At 41.6% G+C, this 20,844-nt stretch overlaps 1 protein-coding gene across 1 annotated transcript in view; it reads right to left on the bottom strand.

The window, feature by feature from the left end:
• The window catches only part of HTR5A (5-hydroxytryptamine receptor 5A), a 21,583-nt gene extending 4,478 nt beyond the window's left edge, over positions 1 to 17,105 (bottom strand). The window contains exon 1 of the mRNA XM_004372757.1: positions 16,301 to 17,105. Within this exon, the coding sequence (XP_004372814.1) occupies positions 16,301 to 17,041 (741 nt within the window). The 5' untranslated portion in view covers positions 17,042 to 17,105. The remainder of the gene's footprint in view (positions 1 to 16,300) is intronic.
• Positions 17,106 to 20,844: the final 3,739 nt, after the last annotated feature.

Below are 20,844 nucleotides of genomic sequence, written 5' to 3'. Positions count from 1 at the left end.
TCATTTTCACAATGTTAAGTCTACCTATCCATGAGCATGGTATGTTTTTCCATTTATGTAGATCCCTTTGGGTTTCTTGCAGTAGTGTTTTGTACATTGAGTCAATTTTTGACTCATAGTGACCCCACATGACAGAGTAGAACTGCCCTATAGGTTTTTGTTTTTTTTTAAATAATACTTTACTGTGTTTTCAGGGAAGGTTTACACAGCAGTTTATGTTCCCATTCAACAATTTCTACATAAATTGTTTAGTGACATTGGTTACATTTTTCATAATGTGTGAACATCCTCATTGTTTCCATTCTGCTTGTTCTGTTTCCATTAATCTAGTTTCTCTGCCCCCTTACTTTCTCATCTTTGATTTAAAAAAATTTTTTTTAACCATTTGGTCTCATATAAATTATTTTAAAGGATCACAGTTCTCATGGGTGATATTCTTTATTTTGTGAGCCAATCTGTTATTTAGCTAAAAGGTAACCTCAGTGGCTAGTTTCAGCTCAAGGTTTAAAGAATATCTCAGTGCAATAGTCTTGAGGTGTCCAGCAGTCTCAGCCAGTCCAGTAAATCTACGTTTTTTAAGAATTTGAGATACCATTCCACACTTTTCTTTCTTTCTATCAGTATCTATCTATTGTGACCCTGATCAGAATGGCCAGTAATGGTAGCCGGGTACCATCTAGTTATTTTAGTCTCTGGGTAGATGAGGCCATGGTTCCTGTAGACTATTAGTCCTGTAGACTAATATCTTCTATAAGTCTTTGGTTTCCTTCTTTCTCTTTTGTTCTGGAAGAACAGAGACCAATAGTTGTATCTTAGATGACTGTTTGCAAGGTTTTAAGACCTTAGACACTACTCACCAAACTTGGACATAGAACATTAACTTTATGAACTATATTATGCCAATTGACTGAGTTGTCCCACCAGACTATGGTCCTAAGCTTTCAAACCCAGAAAACCAATCCCATGAGGCATCTGGTTCCGTTTAAGAAGTATTGATAACTATGCCTCCTATGTGCTTTATTATATATATGAATGTATATGCATGCACACACATACATGCATATATATATGCATATATCTGTATATTCACACATATACACCCATATACATACCTATACACATGTCTATATACATGTGTATATACTGTACTTTTACACAAATAACGCTTGCTTTCTACATTTGTTTGCCAACCACTCCTTCCCGCCGCAAGGTATTTTCATAAGCATTCTGTACTAATTTTTTTTCACAGCAACATGTAAAAAAAAATTGGCATAACAGTGCTTACAAAAATACCTCACGGTGGGAGGAAGTGGTTAGCAAACCGTTATTTGCATAAAGCTACAGTACCCATATACATATTTTTTGGTTGTTATTGCTGTTGTTGAAACCCATAGGGTTTTATTGACTGTAATCTTTACAAAGGCAGATCACCAGGTCTTTTTCCTGTGGAGCCTCTAGGTGGGTTCAAACCACCAATCTTTCAGTTAGCAGCTGAGCACTTAACCATTGTGCCACCAGGGCTCCTTATTCCTTGGACCCCAAGTATTGCAAGATGGTTTTATGGGAAACACGTCGCTTCCAATTGTGGTCCTTGTAAAGCAATGTTATGTACCATAAGTGAAAGCCTGCTTGTATGGGTACTTGGCAGCTGGGCTACAAAACCTGAGTTCTTCCTCTCAGGTCATAATTTATGTAGTTTTATTACAAACGAAGAGCTATCCCTGGGTGGCACAAAGAGTTAAGCTCTCTACTACAAGCCAAAAGGTGGTTCAAACCCACCCAGAAGCACCTTGGAAAACAGGCCTGACTATCTGCTTTTGAAAGATCACAGTCTTGAAAATCCTATGGAGCAGTTCTACTCTGCACGTATGGGGTCAGCATGAATAAGAATTGATGCAATGGCAACTGACAACTATAAATAGCCAAATGTAACACGCGTTCATTCAGTGTGCAGTAGGTCCTCAGTATCTGCAGATTCTGAATCCATGGATTCAACCAACCGTGGATGAAAAATATTCAGGAAAAAAAAAATCCAGAAAGTTTCAAAAAATGAAACTTGAATTTGCTGAGCGCTGAGTACTACACTGAATCCACTGGAATGAAGTGCTGTTTAGGCATACCCTGCTTTAGCCTCCCGCCATTTCACAGATCCTCAGTCTCTTTCCAGCTCACGTTGTTTGGGCATTGTTCGCCTCAAGTCTGACGTGTACTATGTAGCTAGGCCTACAGTGGTTGCGTTTCTACTGAACATGTACAGACTTTTTTTCTTGTCATTATTCCCTAAACAATACAGTACAACAATCATCTACATATCATTTACATTGTATTAGGTATTAATAAGTAATCTAGAGATGATTTAAAGTATACGGGAGGATGTGCCGTTTTATATAAGGGACTTAAGCATCCCTGGATTTGAATATCCGCAGGGGATCCTGGATCCAATACCCCACGTATACTGAGGGACAACTGTATTCGCAAGCATTTTCTACTGTGTGATAGCTCTAACATTGAGTTAGGTATATTCTTAAATATTTTCCAGTTATTATATTTGTAAGTTTGTCTTCGGGGTGATTTCTTTCATGTCAATAAAGTATTTCAGCTAAGTGCTTACCCACAGGAATGTTCAAGTTCACATTACATTAAGCTCCTTTTTAAGGAGTTCTTAGTACAGCAGGTTAGGAGTCCACATTCATAGGACCCTTTTCTAGCAAAGATTTTAAATTTATTTTTTAATAATTCTTTTAATGTGGTCTCCTTCCACCTGCTTAGGTTTCTACTTTTAATTTAAATTAAATGATTTTTTTCCTAAAATGCTTTCTTTTTTATGGTTTGCTTTGAGTCAGGACTTTTATGTAGGTTAGTCATAGAACTTCACATTCCTCAAAAGAGCACCTGTTTCTTTTACCTTCATGTAAAATGTTGATCATTTCACTAGACCCTTCTTTGGTGCTGCATTAAACACCGTGTCACCTGACAGAAGAAACGGTACCATTGATTTAAAATAGTACCTCTAGGACGCTGGAGGTTTCAGCTTTTAGGAGGGTCTTTGTTTTGGAAATTTCAGGTTTCTAATGTCTTCAGGAGCCTAGTGGTGCAGTGGTTAAATTGTTCAACTGCTAACCAAAAGGCTGACAGTTCAAAACCACCAGTGGCACCCCAAGAGAAAATGTGGCAGGCTGCTTCCATAAAGATTTACTGCCTTGGAAATCTTACTGGGTCACTGTGAGTTGGAATTGACTCGACAGCAGTGGAGGTTTTTGTTTTGTTTTGTTTTGTTTTATTTTTTTAATATTTTCAAATGGTAGATTTAATTGCTCACTAAGTGGCTTTCTAACATATGGCCTTCTTGGCATCTTGCTCTCGGCCAGTCAATGATTGCAACAAAGCATTTAATCTAGTCTGGAGAATAGTGTCTACTAACTACTATAACTACTAAACATGTTCGTTAGTAGATTCACAGAACGAAAAGGAATAGGGTTTAAAAAAAAAAAAAAAAGTGAACACTCATGCCAAGTTAGATTCTTCCTCATCTTTGAAATGCTGAATCATTTAAACCACATAACTCACAATTTAAGATTTACACATAATTTTTTTTCTAAGTGAACAATTAGCTTCATCTACCTAAAATAAATTAGTTATTTGTGGAGAGGTATGCATGCTTTAGATTTTTCATTCTTCCAAAATGATTACGTGCTAAATTACTATTTACTGATTAATCATAAGTCTGGCACATTTTTACATTTCCTGTAAACATTCTGCTTTATCTCCCTATTAATATCACAGATGATCAATCCATAGTCGATACTGAAGTTCAGGGATAAAGAATCTTTATCTTAGAAGTGTGGCTTCAAGTGATTTGCAGGCTAGACCAGGCCACTGTCAGAATGGGAACATGGTCACAGTCGTCCAAGGAAGGAATCAGGATGTTAGAACTAGAAATGACTTTACACGTTAAGAGAAGTCTCCAAAAAGATGAGAATAAAAATGTTCCCACAAACTAAGGAAAAGTCTCGTTGTTCTGTAGCTATGGTAACGAAGAGCTTTGTTACTTGTTTAAACCTCTTCAACTGAACAAGGACAGTGCAGGTCTGTAAATACACATTTGCAAACAAACTAATCAGTGTCAGCCCGCACTTTACCAGTCAGGGACAGATTCACTCAATAAACTTGCCTCTGAGTGCCAACCAACCAATCACAGTCTTACCCAAATAAGCCCACCTCTACTGATGACGTCAACTCACCACGCCTCTGAAAGTCGGCCAATCCCTGAACATACATATAGTGATCAGCATTCTGCTCTGATCCTGGAGACTGTGCCTGATAGGCACAGCACTTTCTTACTATAGTAAGCAATAAATTCAGCTTTGTCTCTTTATTTCAGATCCTGAGTGGTGGCTGTATCTTCCTTTGACAGTTCTGGAGGTCCCACTGAGGTCATTTTGAAGACTTTCCCTTGACAGCACTCCACAGGATCCTTGCACCAACAGGAGCATTGCTAAAACAGAAGTCAGATCTATAGAATTTAAATTAAAACCCTGGTCTAGAGTTAAAGTAAGGGCTATAATTAAAAATTTTCCTAAGCTTCATGGAGAAGGGCAAAAATTGTTATAAAATTCAGAATTTGTTACAGTATCTAATAAAATTGTGATTGTCCTGGACTATAAATCTGCACCAACAAGTTAAATTAATTGAAATACCCTCAGATAAGGGAAAATGTTTAAAAGCAGAAGGGTAGAAAAGAGAAGAGTTAAATAACCCAGCTGTGTAAAATTTAAAATAGAAAATAATTATATATAAGGCAAGTTTAGAAGGCTTTCTTTTAAGAGAAGATTGAATAAAGGTTCAAAATTATAAACTAAATAAAGATAGAAAGTAGATTTCAGAAAACTTTCAAGCTATAAACCCAACAGCTGAAGTATAACAAATCTTGTCCTTTCTTTTATTAAATGGGCTCAAACTTGAATTAGGGAATCTAGTAAGAAAAATTAAATTATGAAATTGCCAATATAAAAAATATACAATATGGAGCTAGAAATTTCCAGTAAATAAGCTATAGATCAATACAAAGTATGGCACTCTAGATAAAACATCCAAAAGAGCTTCTGTTCTCAAAGATTTGGGAGCCTGGATAAGGATATCTATAAATGTCACAAGCAGAAAGGCCCTTGAAAAAATCAGTATCCCACATTGACTGAAAAAGAAAATGACAACTATTCAAAATCTGTCCAGTAAAGTTGCTCCAAGGGAGACATTGACACCCAGCAATTCCATATCCCTCTTATAAACTTCCAAGGGGGAATTGTTTATGATTATAGATGTAAAACAATATAGCTTTTTTTTTTGTATGAGGGTCACTATAACTACCATCAATCCCACCATTACAGGAAATCAGATCCTTCATATTAAAATTTTAAAGTTGTCTGTAAAGCAAAAAAGCAAATTGACTGGTAATAAAAAAAAAAATTAAAAACAGAGAAAAACATTTTTTTAAAAGATTGCTTGTACCAGATGGTGAAAGAAGAAAATAAAGGACAAATCTGAAACTGTATAATAAAATTTAGAAGGCTTGAGGGAAGATAAACTTTATTTAATAGAACAGCTCAAGTAATAAGAATCTGCAACAATTCCATGTCCCGACTTGTAACTGATATTTTGGTATCATTATCAGAAGACTAATTCTTTTGTATTTGTGACACAATCCCTACAAATTTAATAGGCAGAATCTGCTTCCAGAAAAAAATGTGCTGCACAAAAAAGACCAGATTCACTGGCCTGAAAGAGACTGGAGAAACCCCAAGAGTATGGCCCCCAGACACCCTTTTAGCTCAGTGGTGAAGTCACTTCCGAGGTTCACCATTCAGCCGGGGAGTGGACAGCCCCATAAAACAAAACGGGATTATTGAGGCACAGCAGTCCAGGGACAAGGACTAGAAGGCAGAAGGGGACAGGAAAGCTGGTGATAGGGAACCCAAGGTTGAGTAAGGACAGTGTTGACATGTAGTGGGGTTGTTAACCATTGTCATAGGGCAACATGTGTACTGTTAATGAGAAACTATTTTGTTCTGTAAACCTTCATCTAAAGTGAGAATAGCAGCACAACTGGAAGAACATAATTGATGTCACTGAACTGTGCATGTAGAAATTTTTGAAATGGTGTACCTTTGGCTGTGTATATTTTCACCAAAAGAAAACAAAGTTGAGAAGGGAGAGGGTTGACATGTCGTGGGGTTGTTAACTAAGGTCATAAAACAGTATGTGTACTGACTCTTTAATGAGAAACTATTTGTTCTGTAAACCTTCACCTAAAACACAATAAAAAAAATGTACTGCGGCTCTTATACATTATTAGTCTGTAGTTGATTGAAGCATGAGAGTACCAACATTGTGTATAACTCAAGAAATCATTAAAGAAATAGTGATGGTCGAAGAATCTCTATGGACAAAAGATTCCATAAACATAGAAAGATTAATTGAAGTATAATGTATAAGAGTCCAGATTGATTCTTTATACACTATCATAAAATCTTCTTTTTATACAAATGAAAATGCTGGGCTGTGCTCTAGGTGGATTAACTCAACAGCATGGTACATATCAAAGAACCATTGCCTAACTAAGTCTACCCCTCAGTTCCGCAACCAAGGCTTTCTTCCTTGCCTTAAAGAAATTACAAGCATCAATTAAATTAGTCAACACATCTTCAGATCTTATATCAGGCTTTAATACACAGTAAATTCTTATTGCTAACTAAAACCACTCAACATTTTTCTATTAGTTGACTAATTATGATTCATTGTTACTTCCTCCTTCTCCTATTACCATCCACTGGTGTAGTTCGCATAATCCAGCAACTGTATAATCCTGAACTATTAAAGGGAAATCTCATGGTTATGTTTTTGTTATTTAGAAGTGTCCTTGCCCAAAAAAGAAGTTTGATACTCTAGTACCAAATTCTGACTTAATATTGTTTGTTGATAGGTATTGTATTAAAAATAAAAATGACAATACAAGGTTTAATACACAATAAGTAGTCTAGTCTCTCTTATAAAATCCAATTTCTTATCAGAAATCTAATTGTTCAGCTGACTAAATTGTGGCCCTCTTAGGGCATATCAAATTGCTAAAATAAAGTAAAAGATATATAAAGTAATAGATGGCATGCTTTCAGAATGATTCATTTCTTTAACATTCTATAGAAACAACTTCTTCAGGTGCTCTTTAAAAATAAACAGCAAATGTAAATTACTTGATGACTTGATGCTACCTAAAATAATTGCTGTCATAAAGGTCAAGACTCATAGTGAAAAAGGTACTAGAGAAGCTAGTATACTATAACTACTATAAAAATATTTAAATGCTTTAGAAATATGTTAAAGATCATGCTAAACAGACTTCTCTGACTAAAAGTCCTTACACAAGGATCCCACATAAAATAACAATAAAAAATAACCATAACAAATTCATGGAAAAGTTCAAGAATTCTGTTATAGATAAACAAAATCTGGCCCATGAAATTCTGAAAAGAAACACCAGAATGATTGTGTTGTACGATCCATAGAAGAAGATCTGGCAAAATCAGAATGTCCACCTGGTGGCACCAGGTAAAATCTCAAGTGGATAATGAATAAAATCCTCCATGAAGCAACTCATTCCAGTAGGGACAAATTAGTCACAATATTAAACACTGATGTGGTGAGTTCATGCTTCATCTGTTACCAAATTTTCCTGGGTAAAAACAAACAAGTAGAACAGAAATGTGGAGCATGGCCCAGAACCATGCCTAAAGGACCCTTTGGGCATCTCCAAATGGATTGTAGACAGCTTTAAATAAGTACTTACAATGCTACACTTATTTTTTGGATGAGTTAAAAAATTTCTCTGTTGAAAATCACAACACTCACAACAGCTCATATACTATTAGATTTTGTGTTTCCTACTTAGGACATAGGCATTGGTGGTTCAGTTGTAGAATTCTCACCTTCCATGCAGGAGACTCAGATTCAATTCCCGGCCAATGCACCTCATGTGCAGTCACCACTCATCTGTCACTGGAGGCTTGTGTGTTATTATGATGCTGAATGGGTTCAGTGGAGCTTCCAGATTAAGATGAACAAGGAAGAAAGGCCTGAAGAGCTACTTCCAAAAATCAGCCAATGAAAACTATGGATCACAGTGATCCAGTCTACAACTGGTTATGGAGATGGTGCGGGACCTGGCAGCTTTTCGTTCCGTTGTACATGGGACTGCCATGAGTAGGGGGTCAAACAGATAGCAACAAACAGCAACAACCTAGCACACATTCCAACTTATTTATCCAGTGATATGGGAGACCATTTAATTGGAATAGTTTGTTCATGACTTTATACAGGGATTTGCTCCTAATTCACAAACTTTACTATTCTTATTACTGTTAATTCTCTGGAAAAAAATGTAAGGTATCTTAACAGAACTATAAAATTGCACTTAGTAGAGATCCTAAATTGAGATTCTCCAGAGAAACTCCAAAAACAGAAGCATGGAAGTTGGCTCTAAACTAGGAACCTTGGAACGCACAGATGACCACATGAAGTGGTGACTGTCTTGACAAGACCCATAGACAATGTACCAACAACTTCACTAAAGTCGATCACATCCCTTTACAGCTCTTGGGCTCTTTTCCCTATGCTGAAGTCAGAGTCTTCAATGTCAACCCATAACTAAGGTTAGTTGTTTAAAAGAGCCATTGGTTAGGCCATTCCAAGGTATGACTTGCCAATGCTCTCGATGGGCTGTATCTCCTTACAAAGGGATAAAACTCTTTCAAGGAAAAGACATTTTGTGGATAGTGATCCCATCCACAAGAGTTAGACAACTTTAGGTTTTCATTTAAAAAAAAATGGCTGATGTAGTAAATAAGGCCAACATTGGCTGGCACAGTAAATTATACAGCCTAATCTCTGGAGGCAGAATCCCTGGGTGGTGCAAACAGTGAACATGCTCAGCTGCTATGGAAAGGTTGGAAGTTCGAGTTCATCCAGAGATGTCTTGGAAGAAAAGCCTACCGATCTACTTCTGAAAAATCAGCCATTCAAAAACCCGTGGAGCACAGACTCACGCAAGGTTGCTGTGAGTCATAATTAACTCCTCGGCAACTAGTTTTCAAGCTCTTGAGGCACAACAAAGCAGTTTAAATACCTAAATAGTCATGAGTAATAGAATAGCCTTTCATTTTCTTTTGGCCAGTCAGAGAGGGTTCTAATAATTTTGAACACTTCATATTATACCTGGGATTAACACTACAGGTGAGGTAGAATAATATTTAAGCTTTTTTTTTTTTTTAAAAAAAAGGCACTCTATCTACCTAAGTTAGACCCAGGGAGTTACTGGGACTTGCTTTCTTGATCAGACCTGGGAAATCTTGAGTCATAACTCAGGGATCTTCCAGTCCCTTCTTATAACACATCCAGTTTTACTTGTTTGTCTCACAGCTGTTCAATGATTGTTATCCAGAGTCTTAAACTGTTTTGACATATGAGTCAACAAACAGCTAAAAACAAACAAAACTAAAAATAAAAAAATGCAGTCTGAGAATCAGACCTCCACAGGTGAAACTCCATCTTCAAGGAGGATCAACAATGGTGGTGAAGATATGGGCAGTCCTCCATAGTCTCTCCTGCAGCTTTGGCTAAATGAAGATAAAGAGAAGGGCCTGAGAATAAAGTGTTCCCACACACTTAGGGAAAAAGTGATTGTTCTGTGGTCTAGTTTTAAACCTGTTCCATCAATCAAGGACAACTCATCTCAATGAACACTCTTTTGCAAGGCAACCAATCAGTGTTAGCTCCTCACTTTTCTGAAAGTCAGGCAGCCAGGGATGGACTTACCCCAAGCACCATTAGAGTAACAACCAACAGTCTCACAAAAGTTGCTTACACTATGGTGTCAACCCACCTACACCTCTGAAAGTCCCCTAATCTCTGAACTCCACCCTTCCAAAAATACCATTTCAGATCAGCTTTCTGCTCTTCTCAGGAAGACTGTGCCTGGCCGGCATAACTCTCCCTTACTATAAATAAATTAAAAACAAACAAACAAACAAAAAAAAAAAACAGCTCATTGCCTTCTAGTCAATTCCAACTCATAGCAACCGTATAAGAGAGAGTAGAGCCGTCCCATAGGGTTTCCAAAGAGCAGCTGATGGATTCCAACTGCCAGCGTTTTGGTTAGCAGCCTGAGCTCTTAACCACTGCGCCGCCGGAGCTCCTCCTTTACTATGCAAAGAAAACCAAACCTACTGCCATCAAGTCGATTCCAACTCATAGTGACTCTATAGGACAGAGTAGAACTGCTCCGTAGCGTTTCTAAGGAGTGGCTGGTGGATTCAAACTGCCAACCTTTTAGTTATTAGCCTGAGCTCTTAACCACTGTGCCACCAGGGTCCTCCCTTACTACAGTTAGCAATAAATTCAGCTTTCCCTTTTTATTTCAGATATGTAGTAGTGTTTCTTTATCCTTTGACAAGGGCAAGTCCCTATCTGTCTTGTATTGCCAGTTCCTATCTCAGTGTCTGATACAGGTTAGGTTTTCAGTAAATATTTAAATAAAACTCAACAGATAAAGAAATTAGGAAGAAGTGCTGTGATTTCCTAGGTAACACAGCTACTTGGTGGCACTGTATTTAGCAACTTGAGCACCTCCTACAACTGAGAAATCAAGACGCCTGGTTTGTAATTGTGGTGGACTGAATTACTTAACCCTTTCATTACTACATTTTTTTCTCCTTAATTTTTTTTTTTTTTTTTTTACATTATGTTTCCGTATTGGAATGTATGCTTACCAATTGAGTATGTTTAAATTTTTGGTTGATAATATGGATTTTGATAAATATGACCTGGTAATACAAGCCACCAATGAGGTGAGTGGCACTGTGGTACCACTGATCTGTGATATGACAATATACCAATGAGAGCTATACAGATAATTTATTGCAGGCACCTTTCCATTAGGAAACCCTGGTGGTGTAGTGGTTAAGAGCTACAGCTGCTAATCAAAAGGTCAGCAGTTCAAATTCACCAGGCACTCCTTGGAAACTATATGAGGCAGTTCTACTATGTCCTATAGGGTCGCTATGAGTTGGAATTGACTCGACAGCAGTGGATTAGGTTTTTGGGTTTTTTCCATTAGGCTACGTGAGGAACCTCTGGTTTTCCAAATATGACACAGAAAAACCAAAACAAACCCATCAAGAAAGCCATAATTATGCTTGCAAGCCTTATCTCACAGAAATAAAGGGGAAAACGCCAAAGATTACAAAACTAACACATCCAGGAAAAATCACCTAATAAAATGCTCAACGTACACAACAATGAAGCTGCAACTTCGGTCTGCTGAGCTTCACACATTTCAAAAGGGACCCACTTTGATGTTAAATGCATTAGAACAGGAATAATGCCTTACCTCTGAGGTCCAGAGGCATAAAAAGTGACTGGTATACTGTTAATCCAATAGTAATGAATTAATATGGCCCTTCTAGCTATAGTCTTTGTAACTCCCACCAAATGACCGTGTGGGACTATGCGAATGAAGTGCTTGTGGCCCAACAAGGGGATTGACTAGCTTGCTAATAATGTAAATAAGGTGTATGGCACCCTAGTGGGGCTGGGACCATGCAAATAAGGTGTATAGAATCCTAACAAGGGGATTGGTGAGTTTTGCCTTCCTGCTAGGCTTAAAATGAGCCATCCCAGAAGTGGGAAGGAGGATCTCACCACCACCAAGAAAGAAGAACCAGGAGCGGAGCACGTCCTTTGGACCTGAGATCCCTGCACTGAGACCCTCTTAGATCCAGAAGACAGAGAGAGACAGCTGTAACACTGGAGACAGTGAGAAGCAGCAGCAGAGAAATGGCAGCAGCAGATGCAGCAGAACCAGGAGACCATCAGGAGACAATGCAGTAGGCTTCCTGGTCCACAGAACAAGAAAGCTGATCACTGGCCGGTAACACACAGGCTGCTGCCTCGAGTCCCAAGAACTGGAGGTCAGATGATGAAGAACCAGATGCAGGATCCAGACCAAGCAAAAGCCAGTGAGGTTTACCAGAATGTCCACATATACTGGATGCAGGCCACACCCCCAAAGAAACTCCACTTACAACCGATTGGCTGATCGCATCAGATCACACTATGGAGGTGATTTAATTAAATCATAAAATGGAGGATAACTGTATCATTACATAACTGCCCAACTACATCAGTACATAACTGCCAAACTACATCATTACATAACTGCCAAACCACTGAGAATCATGGCCTAGCTAAGTTAGCACACAACATTAACCATCACAAGACATGGAGAAACCATCAAGCAGACCAACATATACATTATGAGAGTCCCAGAAGGAGAATAGAGAGAGAAAGGAGCAAAAAGAATAACTGAAGAAATAGTGGACAAATACTTCCAAATTTTATGAAAGACATCAATCTACATATCCAACAAGCTCAACAAACTCCTAATAAACTCACAGAGATGCACACGAAGACACATTAAATTAAAACTGTCAAAAGACAGAGTCAATCAGTTTATTTCTCAACAGAGAGCATCAAGTCCAAAAGACAGTGGGCTGACATATTACACATGCTGAAAGAAAAACAATGGCAACCAAGAATTCTACATGCAGCAAAACTATCCTTCAAAAAATTAGGAGAAATGTAAGACATTTCCAGATAAGCAAAAGCTGTGGAAGTTTGTTACCGGTAGATGTTCCCTACAAGAAATGCGAAAAGTAGTCCTTCAGTTTGAAATCAAAGGACACTAGACAATAACTCAAGGTTGAACCAAGAAATAAAGATCTCCAGTAAAGGTGACTGCACAGGTAAATATAAAAGCCAGTATTATTATATTTTTGGTTTGTAACTCCACTTTTTACTTCCTATATAATTGCAGTGCAAGGGATTGCTTTTTTGTGGGACTGGGCAAATAAGGTAACTGTGGCCTACCAAGGGAATTGGTCAGTTTTACCATCCTGCTAGGCTTAAGATGAGTCATCCCAGAAGTGGGAAGGTAGGATCTCACCACCACCAAGGAAGAAGGGCCAAGAGCGGAGCACGTCATTTGGACCTGGGATCCCCGCTCTGAGAAGCTCCTGGAACCAGGAGACTGAGAAATGGAGCTGCAACACCGAAGATGAACGTAATGCAAGAAGCAGTGGCAGCAGAGGCAGAAGACTGGCAGGAGACCAACAGGAGATGGCACAGTGGGCTGGGAGCCCAGAAAGGGAGAAAGATGAGTGCTTTCTGGGCAGGAGGCTTGCTGGCAGAGTAGGGTACCTCCAGGCACTTAGTGAGCTAGGTTTGCTGACCCATGGAGCTAGAGCTGAGTGCCTTCAGGCCGATGCCTACTGGCGGAGTGGGGTGCCTCAGGGCACTTAACAGCAGAGTTAAAGAGCTTTGAAACACTTGCCTGAGCAGGGCAGGGGCCAAGGGGCCGGAGAGAAGCGTGCCCGCAGGCACAGCTGGGAAGAGGCTGTCCTGATGGAAAAACTGTATCCTGAGTGTTCCTGAATCTGAATTGTAACTTGTTACTTTCTTAATAAACCCCATAATTGTGAAAAAGAAAACAAAGCTGATTGCCTTGGGGCAGGAGGCTTGCTGGCAGAGTGGGTGCCTCCAGGCACTTGTCAGAGCTAGGCTCTTGACCCATGGAGCAAGAGAGCTGAGTACCTTCAGGCCAATGCTTACTGGTGGAGTGGGGTGCCTCCGGGCACTTACCAGCAGAGCTAAAAGAACTTTGTAACACTTGCCAGAGCAGGGTAGAGGCTGAGAGGCCAGAGAGAGGCGTGCCTTCAGGCACAGCTGAGAAGAGGCTGTCCTGTTCGAAGAACTGTATCCTGAGTGTTCCTGAATCTGAACTGTAACCTGTTACTTCCCTAATAAATCCCATAATCGTAAGTATTGTCTGTGAGTTCTGTGTGGCCATTGCAACAAATTATTGAACCCAGCGGAGAAGGAGAGAGTGCCATAGAAGGGGCAATTGATATCAGAATTGGTAAAATGGTTGGAGGGTGGAGGCAGTTTGACATCCCCCTCATAGGACTCATTCCGAAGTGAGAGGTCCGACAAGAACCACGTCACCTCCTGTTTCCTGGCCGCCATAATTCCTGCAACATCTTCCGTACATATTCCTTCTAGAATTTTACTCCCCAGTACGCCTGTGCAGCCGCCATATTGCTGCCCAAAACATATAAAAGCTCTGTTTCCCTGCCACTCGGGAAGTCGGATCTGAGGAACTTCTTCCCAGCTCCTTGCCCTGTGTATTGCAGTAAAGTTACTTTCTCTTTCTCAAAGGCCGGTATCCAGATTATTGGCAGGTCTGAGCGCACCGGACAGAACCCACCTTCGGGGTTTGGCAAAAGCTAAGAAGTGAGAGCCCTTTATCTTTTCACAGTAAGCCCTAAGACAGACTGTAATCACTTTCTCTCTTTAAAGATGTGTTTGGTGTTGATGGTAAACTATGCTTACCTGGATATGCATCCTGGCAGAGGAAGATTTATGTGAGCAGCACCCTGGAAGTTCCTCTTCTTCCTAACCGAGAAGAGGGGAGAACGCTCACAACACGTGGAGCATAGTCATAGGCGGTTTGCTGTCAGAGATGGTGCCAGCATTCGTAGCCATCAGCACTCCTTGTTCAGTTTGGAAATCTAGGTCAGGGTTTTCCAAATTTGACATTATTGACATTATGAACTGAATAATTCTTGTGTATGGTTGTTCTGTGCATTGTAGGATATTTGGTAGCATCCCTGGCCTCCACCCGCCAGATGCCAGTAGCACCTACCCAGACCCAAGTCTTGACAACAAAAAATGTCTCTAGACATTGTGGAATGTCCCTTGCAAAGCAAAGTTGCCCTCAGGTGAGAATCATTGTTCTAGATAAAAGGGGAAGGTTGCCTCTGACCTATTTTTCCTTCTCTCCTCTAGAATGATTCCTACCCCTTCCTTCCCTACTTATATTTCTGGTCCTCTCTAAGCTTGATCTACTGCATATGGTCAGAATTAGCTACTGACTCTAGAAAACACAACTATGTTACAGAACTCATGCCATGTGTCTATCTCCCTCACTAGACCAAACTTTTCATGGGCAAAGACCATGTCTGTACCATTCTTTTACCTCTTTCATCAAGCCCATTGTAAGTGCTCACTATGCTTAATTGAATGTAATTTGTTATTCCAGAACCAATAACAGGAAATGGGGCTGTGTAGTTTAGATTTCTGATCTAACTTAAACATGTGAAGTAGATTTAAGGGATTGTCTTTGACAATGGGGGTGGAGTCTCACATCCAACGGATTTAGTTCTCATGTTGTTTCAGAATCTTGAATCATACGATTTGATTATTAAGAAGTAAATAAAAGCAGGGACTTGTGGGTGAGATAAAGAGTAGAGCCATCATCGTTGCTGTGGTTGTTGTCTTACATTAAATGCCACCTGTGGAGTGCTGGGAAATTGTCTGCCCTGAATTTTTAATTTCCTCCTGTAGCTTTACCCATGTTCAGGAAGGCAAACAAGTGGTTCTCATTCACACATACAGCCAGCTGGGCAGAAGGGGCTGTGGGGAATAGGCTCCCAAAAGAAGTGACCTCAGGCAATGGAAACAGCACGAATGCAGGCTCTGAGACTAGGGTAAACAACATCTTTAATCTTAGATCAGGAAAGACGGATCCTGCAAAATGACAGTAACCTAGGAGATACCATCTTTTGCAAAATTTAGTTGCTGTAATTTGCAAAGGAAAAAAAAACGATTGGGATAAAAAGCTAGCCTGCTTTGCCTTCTGTCTGGCAGCATTCCTGCCAAGTCACTTTACCACCTCTCCCCTCCCTCCTTCCTGAAGGCCTCCCCACTCCCTCCTCTGGAGCAACAAGCTCATCCACTCATATATAACATGTTGTAAGCAACATGTTCATCCACTTGATGTCTGTAGCCTCAGACATCAGCTTCTGCAGATACTCTAAAGGGTATTGTAGACCCATAGAATTTTAGAACTAAGTAAGACCTTGTAGAATTATCTAGTCCCCCCCCCCCCCATTTTATATATAAGGGAACAATCCATCAGAGAAGGTAAATGACATTATTACCTCTGTGATACTGATACTCTGTGAAGTAAGGCTCTGATGCTTTCTTTCCCTCTCCCAGTTTGCCCCTTCCCTTTCTCTTCTCTCCAAAAAAAAAAAAAAAGAATGAAATTCACTTCATACACAGTTTGGGGCGACAGCGTGCTGAAAATAAAGCCCGTTCAAATGCAAGTATTTTTAGCTATCACTGCAACACCCACCTTCACAGCTTCGGGCATGGGTGAGACGCTGTTGGTCTTCCTAGAGCCCACGCGGAACTTGGCAGCTTTGTAGATCTTCCAGTACACGAAGAGCACCACGCAGAGCGGCAGGTAGAAGGCGCCCACGGTGGAAAACACGGTGTAGGACGGTTCGCGGCTCACCTGGCACTCCTCGCTGCGCTCAGAGTAGGTCTCCCCCCAGCCGAAGACCAGCGGGGCCAGGGAGATGACGGCTGAGAGTGCCCAGGTGAGCGCAATCATAATGTTGGAGACCCGCTTGCGGGCGCGGAGCGTGTACTCCAGGTGGCGGGTGATGGACCAGTAGCGATCCAGAGCGATGGCCGTCACGTTCCAGATGCTGGCGGTGCAGCAGAGCACGTCGCATGCGATCCACAGCTGGCACAGCCGCCGGCCCAGCTGCCAGCGACGCCCCGAGAGCTCGTGCACCAGGCTCAGTGGCATGACCAGCGCGGCCACCAGCACGTCCGAGATGGCCATGGACGCTACCAGGTTGTGCGGCACGCGGTGGAAGGTGCGCACACGCAGGATGGTTGCCAGCACCAGCAGGTTCCAGGCGAACGTCGCCGCCACCAGAGAGCCCAGCAAGGTCAGAACGAGCACACCGAAGACAGAGAGAAGGGGCGGGCTGGGGCGCAGGTCTTCTGAGCTTAGGCTGCCGTTGGTCTCCACGGGGGAGGGGGTAGAAAGGAAAAAGTAGGTTAAGTTCAGAGGCAAATCCATGTCTGGGTCCGGAAACTGGCCCAGGATGCCTGCAGAAGGGGCGTTCAGGAGCACTTAAGGTGGCCACTGCGTCCAGAGCCACTCCGGGTGTTTGCAACCTCTAGCTAGTGGCGAGGTTTCTAGGAAGTGCCTGTGAATTTGGCTCGAACCCCGCGTGCAAGTGAGCATCCGTGGGAGACGGTGTGGCGGAAAGGAGGAGGCTGGGCTGCAAGCCGCGTCAAGTCTGAATCCGTCAGAAGCTAGGAAGCAGAGGCGAGGGGCTGCGTCTTGCAGTGAGGACTCACCTAAGCAGTCACATCCCACGGCTGCTCACCTTGGCGGAGACGGCTGTCTGGTCTCCCAGAACCGAGCATCTCCCAGGCAGGTGCACACTCCGCCGGCTGGGGAGAAGCTGGGCCGCCACGGCGCGTCTGGGTGCCAGAAGAGGTCCTGGTGCGTCAGAGACGTAGTTCCCGCAGCAGTTGTCTCTCTACCTGCCCCTCTCTCCTGGCAGCAGGCTGCAGCCTCAACTCTGTGCTGAGGAAGCCAGGCTTTCTGGGACCGGCTTTCTGCTCTTCCCCTGTGCCCCTCCCTACCCCGTCTGGGGCTGCAGCTCCAAGGGGAGAACGCCGGAGCGCCCATCCGGACTTGCCTTATCAAACTGGGCATCTAGCCCTGGGGATCTAGCCCTGCGTCAAAACATCAGCTGATGAGGCCGCCTCTCTCCCCGCCTCTCGTCTCACAGAGCCCACAGCGCCTACGCTCGGCGCTGTCCGTGGTGCTGCCGCGGCTGACGGAAAGGGGGCTTCCCACGTGGAACAAGTTTACCAATACACTTTTCTGGAAACCCTCCTGTAGCCAACCCCCAACTCACACCCCTCTAGGGGTGGTCTACAGACCTTGAGCGGATTCTCAGCCTGCCAGCAGGTGCTTACCTTTCAAACTCTATATTCGGAGTTGTGGTCTAAGATGATATCCCTGGCTTTTCTCCGAAAGACTTCAGTTCAAGATTGCTTCCTCCTTACATAGCACCAGATGCTTTCCTTAAAGACGTGTTTCTTAAAGGAAAAAAAGCAAGGTGGGAGTGACTGTGGTTTTGATTAGCAAGCCAACATTTGAGCTGGAACCTTTAACCTGTTTCCTGAGAATCACACAGACAGCTGTGCAGTTTCTTCTGTGTACTGCTACTCAATTTGCTTCTTATGAAGGGAAAAGTTGAATACAAATTGTTATAGAAGCTCCATCTCACTCGAAAAAGGAGGAAGCATTTAACTCTTACCCCCCAACACACACGTATGTACATGTATACAACACACCTACAATAACTGAGAAAATATTTTAAAAAACTCCTACCCAGAAGTTGATTTACAACAACTCATTAACAGACATGATATAGCAAGATAAAATAAGTTGAAATGAGGAAAATGAGATTATAGAAAGGAAAGTAAATGGCATTTAGCATTTTTTTAAGTGCATGCAATGTGTGTCATGGAATCTTGTACCCTGACAACAGTGGGCCACAAATTTGGCTGGAAGATTTTTAGATATTTGAAAATGAGAAATATGTTTTGATATAAGATTCAGTGTCTAATAGAGTCAAGCAACCATCCGGAGAATACACTGAGAATAGAGAAACTCCTCCACTGGGACTGAGGAGAGGACACTGTTAAGAAGTAGGTGAGAATATTATTCGTTAAACACCGGCTTATTCACAGGACTGCTCAGTCAAGCACCCCTTACACTCTGAAAGCTAAAGAATGAGGCTTCCACTGTTAACTGCTGGAAACCCAACTCTTCATTGAGGATATCTTAAGTGCCCTCCATGTCATATGACTCAGCAGAGTAAGTGTGCTAGCAACAATATAGAAGAAATATTGGTGAAGTATATTTTATTCTCTTTCAAAAGATAAAAACATACAAATAGAAGATATCTTCAATCCAAACTCCAGTTGATTGCCTTACACACATTTTTTTTCCATTTTAATAATGCACATATACTCAATAGGGAGAGCTCTGGGTCCAGCAAGGTAGGACAATGGGCACGGACTTGGTTAAGGGGAACATGTAGCAAGGGTCAGAGGCTTTCATTCAGAGCAGCTCCTGGGGCAATAAATCATCTGTTGTACTTTTTCAGGTTCAGCACATGATATTGAACCCAAATTCCATGCCTTCCTAAAGCTACAGAACTGTCTTCTGACTGTGAACTCCTTGAACTATCCCACCCATAGGCAATTCATTAGGATAGATAATAAACTTTCCAAGTTAGAAAACTTTTCTGTATTGTTTTTTTTATCATACCCAGCAAACAGCCCAAAATATATCAAGCTCACCATAAACATTTGCTGAAAGAACAAAATCAGAAAACAAAAATTATCTGTTGAGTAAACTACTGATTTTGGTGCTTAATGTGGGCACAGTGAAGAACATCTAAGGGGAAGCATTGTAACATAGAAATTAAGTTTATCTCCTGTGATGGTTAAGATTGTGTGTCAACTTGGCTGCGCCATGATTCTCCGTGTTTTAATGTAATCACTCCCATGATTGAATACACTGTGAGTAGCCAATCATATGAAAGGGATTCTCCTTGGGGGTGTGGCCCGCATCTGTATATAAGCAGACGTTCTGCCTTTTTGCTCTCTCTGGATCATGCGGCTGCTTCCTGTTGTCTCATCTCCCATTCTTGGGACTTGAGCTGTCAGCTTATCTGCTGAACCTGGGATTCGTCTATCTGCACAGCCTGTGAGTGGGAGCCCTGCACTCCGAGCTTCTGATCTTGGGCTTGCCAGCTTCTGCAGCTGTGTGACTTGGGAGAGACCTCTACCCTGATCCACGGACTCGGGACGTTCTAGCCTCTACAATCACGTGAGCTGTTTCCTTGATATAATCTCTCTCTATATATATATTTATACACTTTACTGGTTTTGCTTCTCTAGAGAACCCAGCCTAAGACATCCCCTCTGAGGGGAACCTCAGCATGATGTTATGTTTTTGTTTTTTAAGCATTGCTATTTTTTTAATTATTTTTTATTGTGTTTTAAATTAAAGTTTACAGTTCAAGTCAGTTTCTTATACAAAAATTATACACACATTGCCATATGACCCTAGCCGCTCTCCCTATAATGTGACAGCACACTCCTCCTTTCTACCCTGAATTTCTCCTGTCCATTCAACCAGCTCCTCTTCCTTTTTACCTTCTTATCTCACCTCTGGACAGGAGCTGCCCATTTAGTCTCATGTATCTACTTGAGATAAGAAGCACTCTCTTCAGGAGTATCATTTTATGTCCCATATTCCACTCTAATCTTTGTCTGACGAGTTGGCTTCAGGAATGGTTTCAGTTCTGGGCTAATGGAGAATCCAGGGGCCATGTCTTCCAGGGTCCCTCCAGTCTCAGACCATTAAGTATGGTCTTTTGACTAGAATTTGATTCTGCACCCCACTTTTGTCCTGCTCCATCAAGGACTCTCTGTTGTGTTCCCTGTCAGAGTGGCCATTGGTAGTAGCCGGGCACCATCTAGTTCTTCTGGTCTCAGGCCGATGGAGTCTCCAGTTTATGTGGCCGTTTCTGTCTCTTGGGCTAATATTTTCCTTGTGTCTTTGGTGGTCTTCATTCTCCTTTGCTCCAGGTGGGTTGGAACCAATTGATGCATCTTAGATGGCTACTCACTAGCTTTTAAGACCCCAGCCACCACTCACCAAAATGGGATGCAGAACATTTTCTTAATAAACTTTGTTATGCCCATTGACCTAGATGTCCCCTGAAACCGTGGTTTCCAGACCCCCTCCCTTGCTACTCTGTCCCTTGAAGTGTTTGATTGTGTTCA

Source organism: Trichechus manatus, unplaced genomic scaffold (genome assembly GCF_000243295.1).
Source record: "Trichechus manatus latirostris isolate Lorelei unplaced genomic scaffold, TriManLat1.0 scaffold00020, whole genome shotgun sequence".
Classification (NCBI taxonomy): Eukaryota; Metazoa; Chordata; class Mammalia; order Sirenia; family Trichechidae; genus Trichechus; species Trichechus manatus.
The sequence above is the reverse complement of the archived record's forward strand: the minus strand, read 5'-3'. Positions and strand labels throughout refer to the sequence as shown.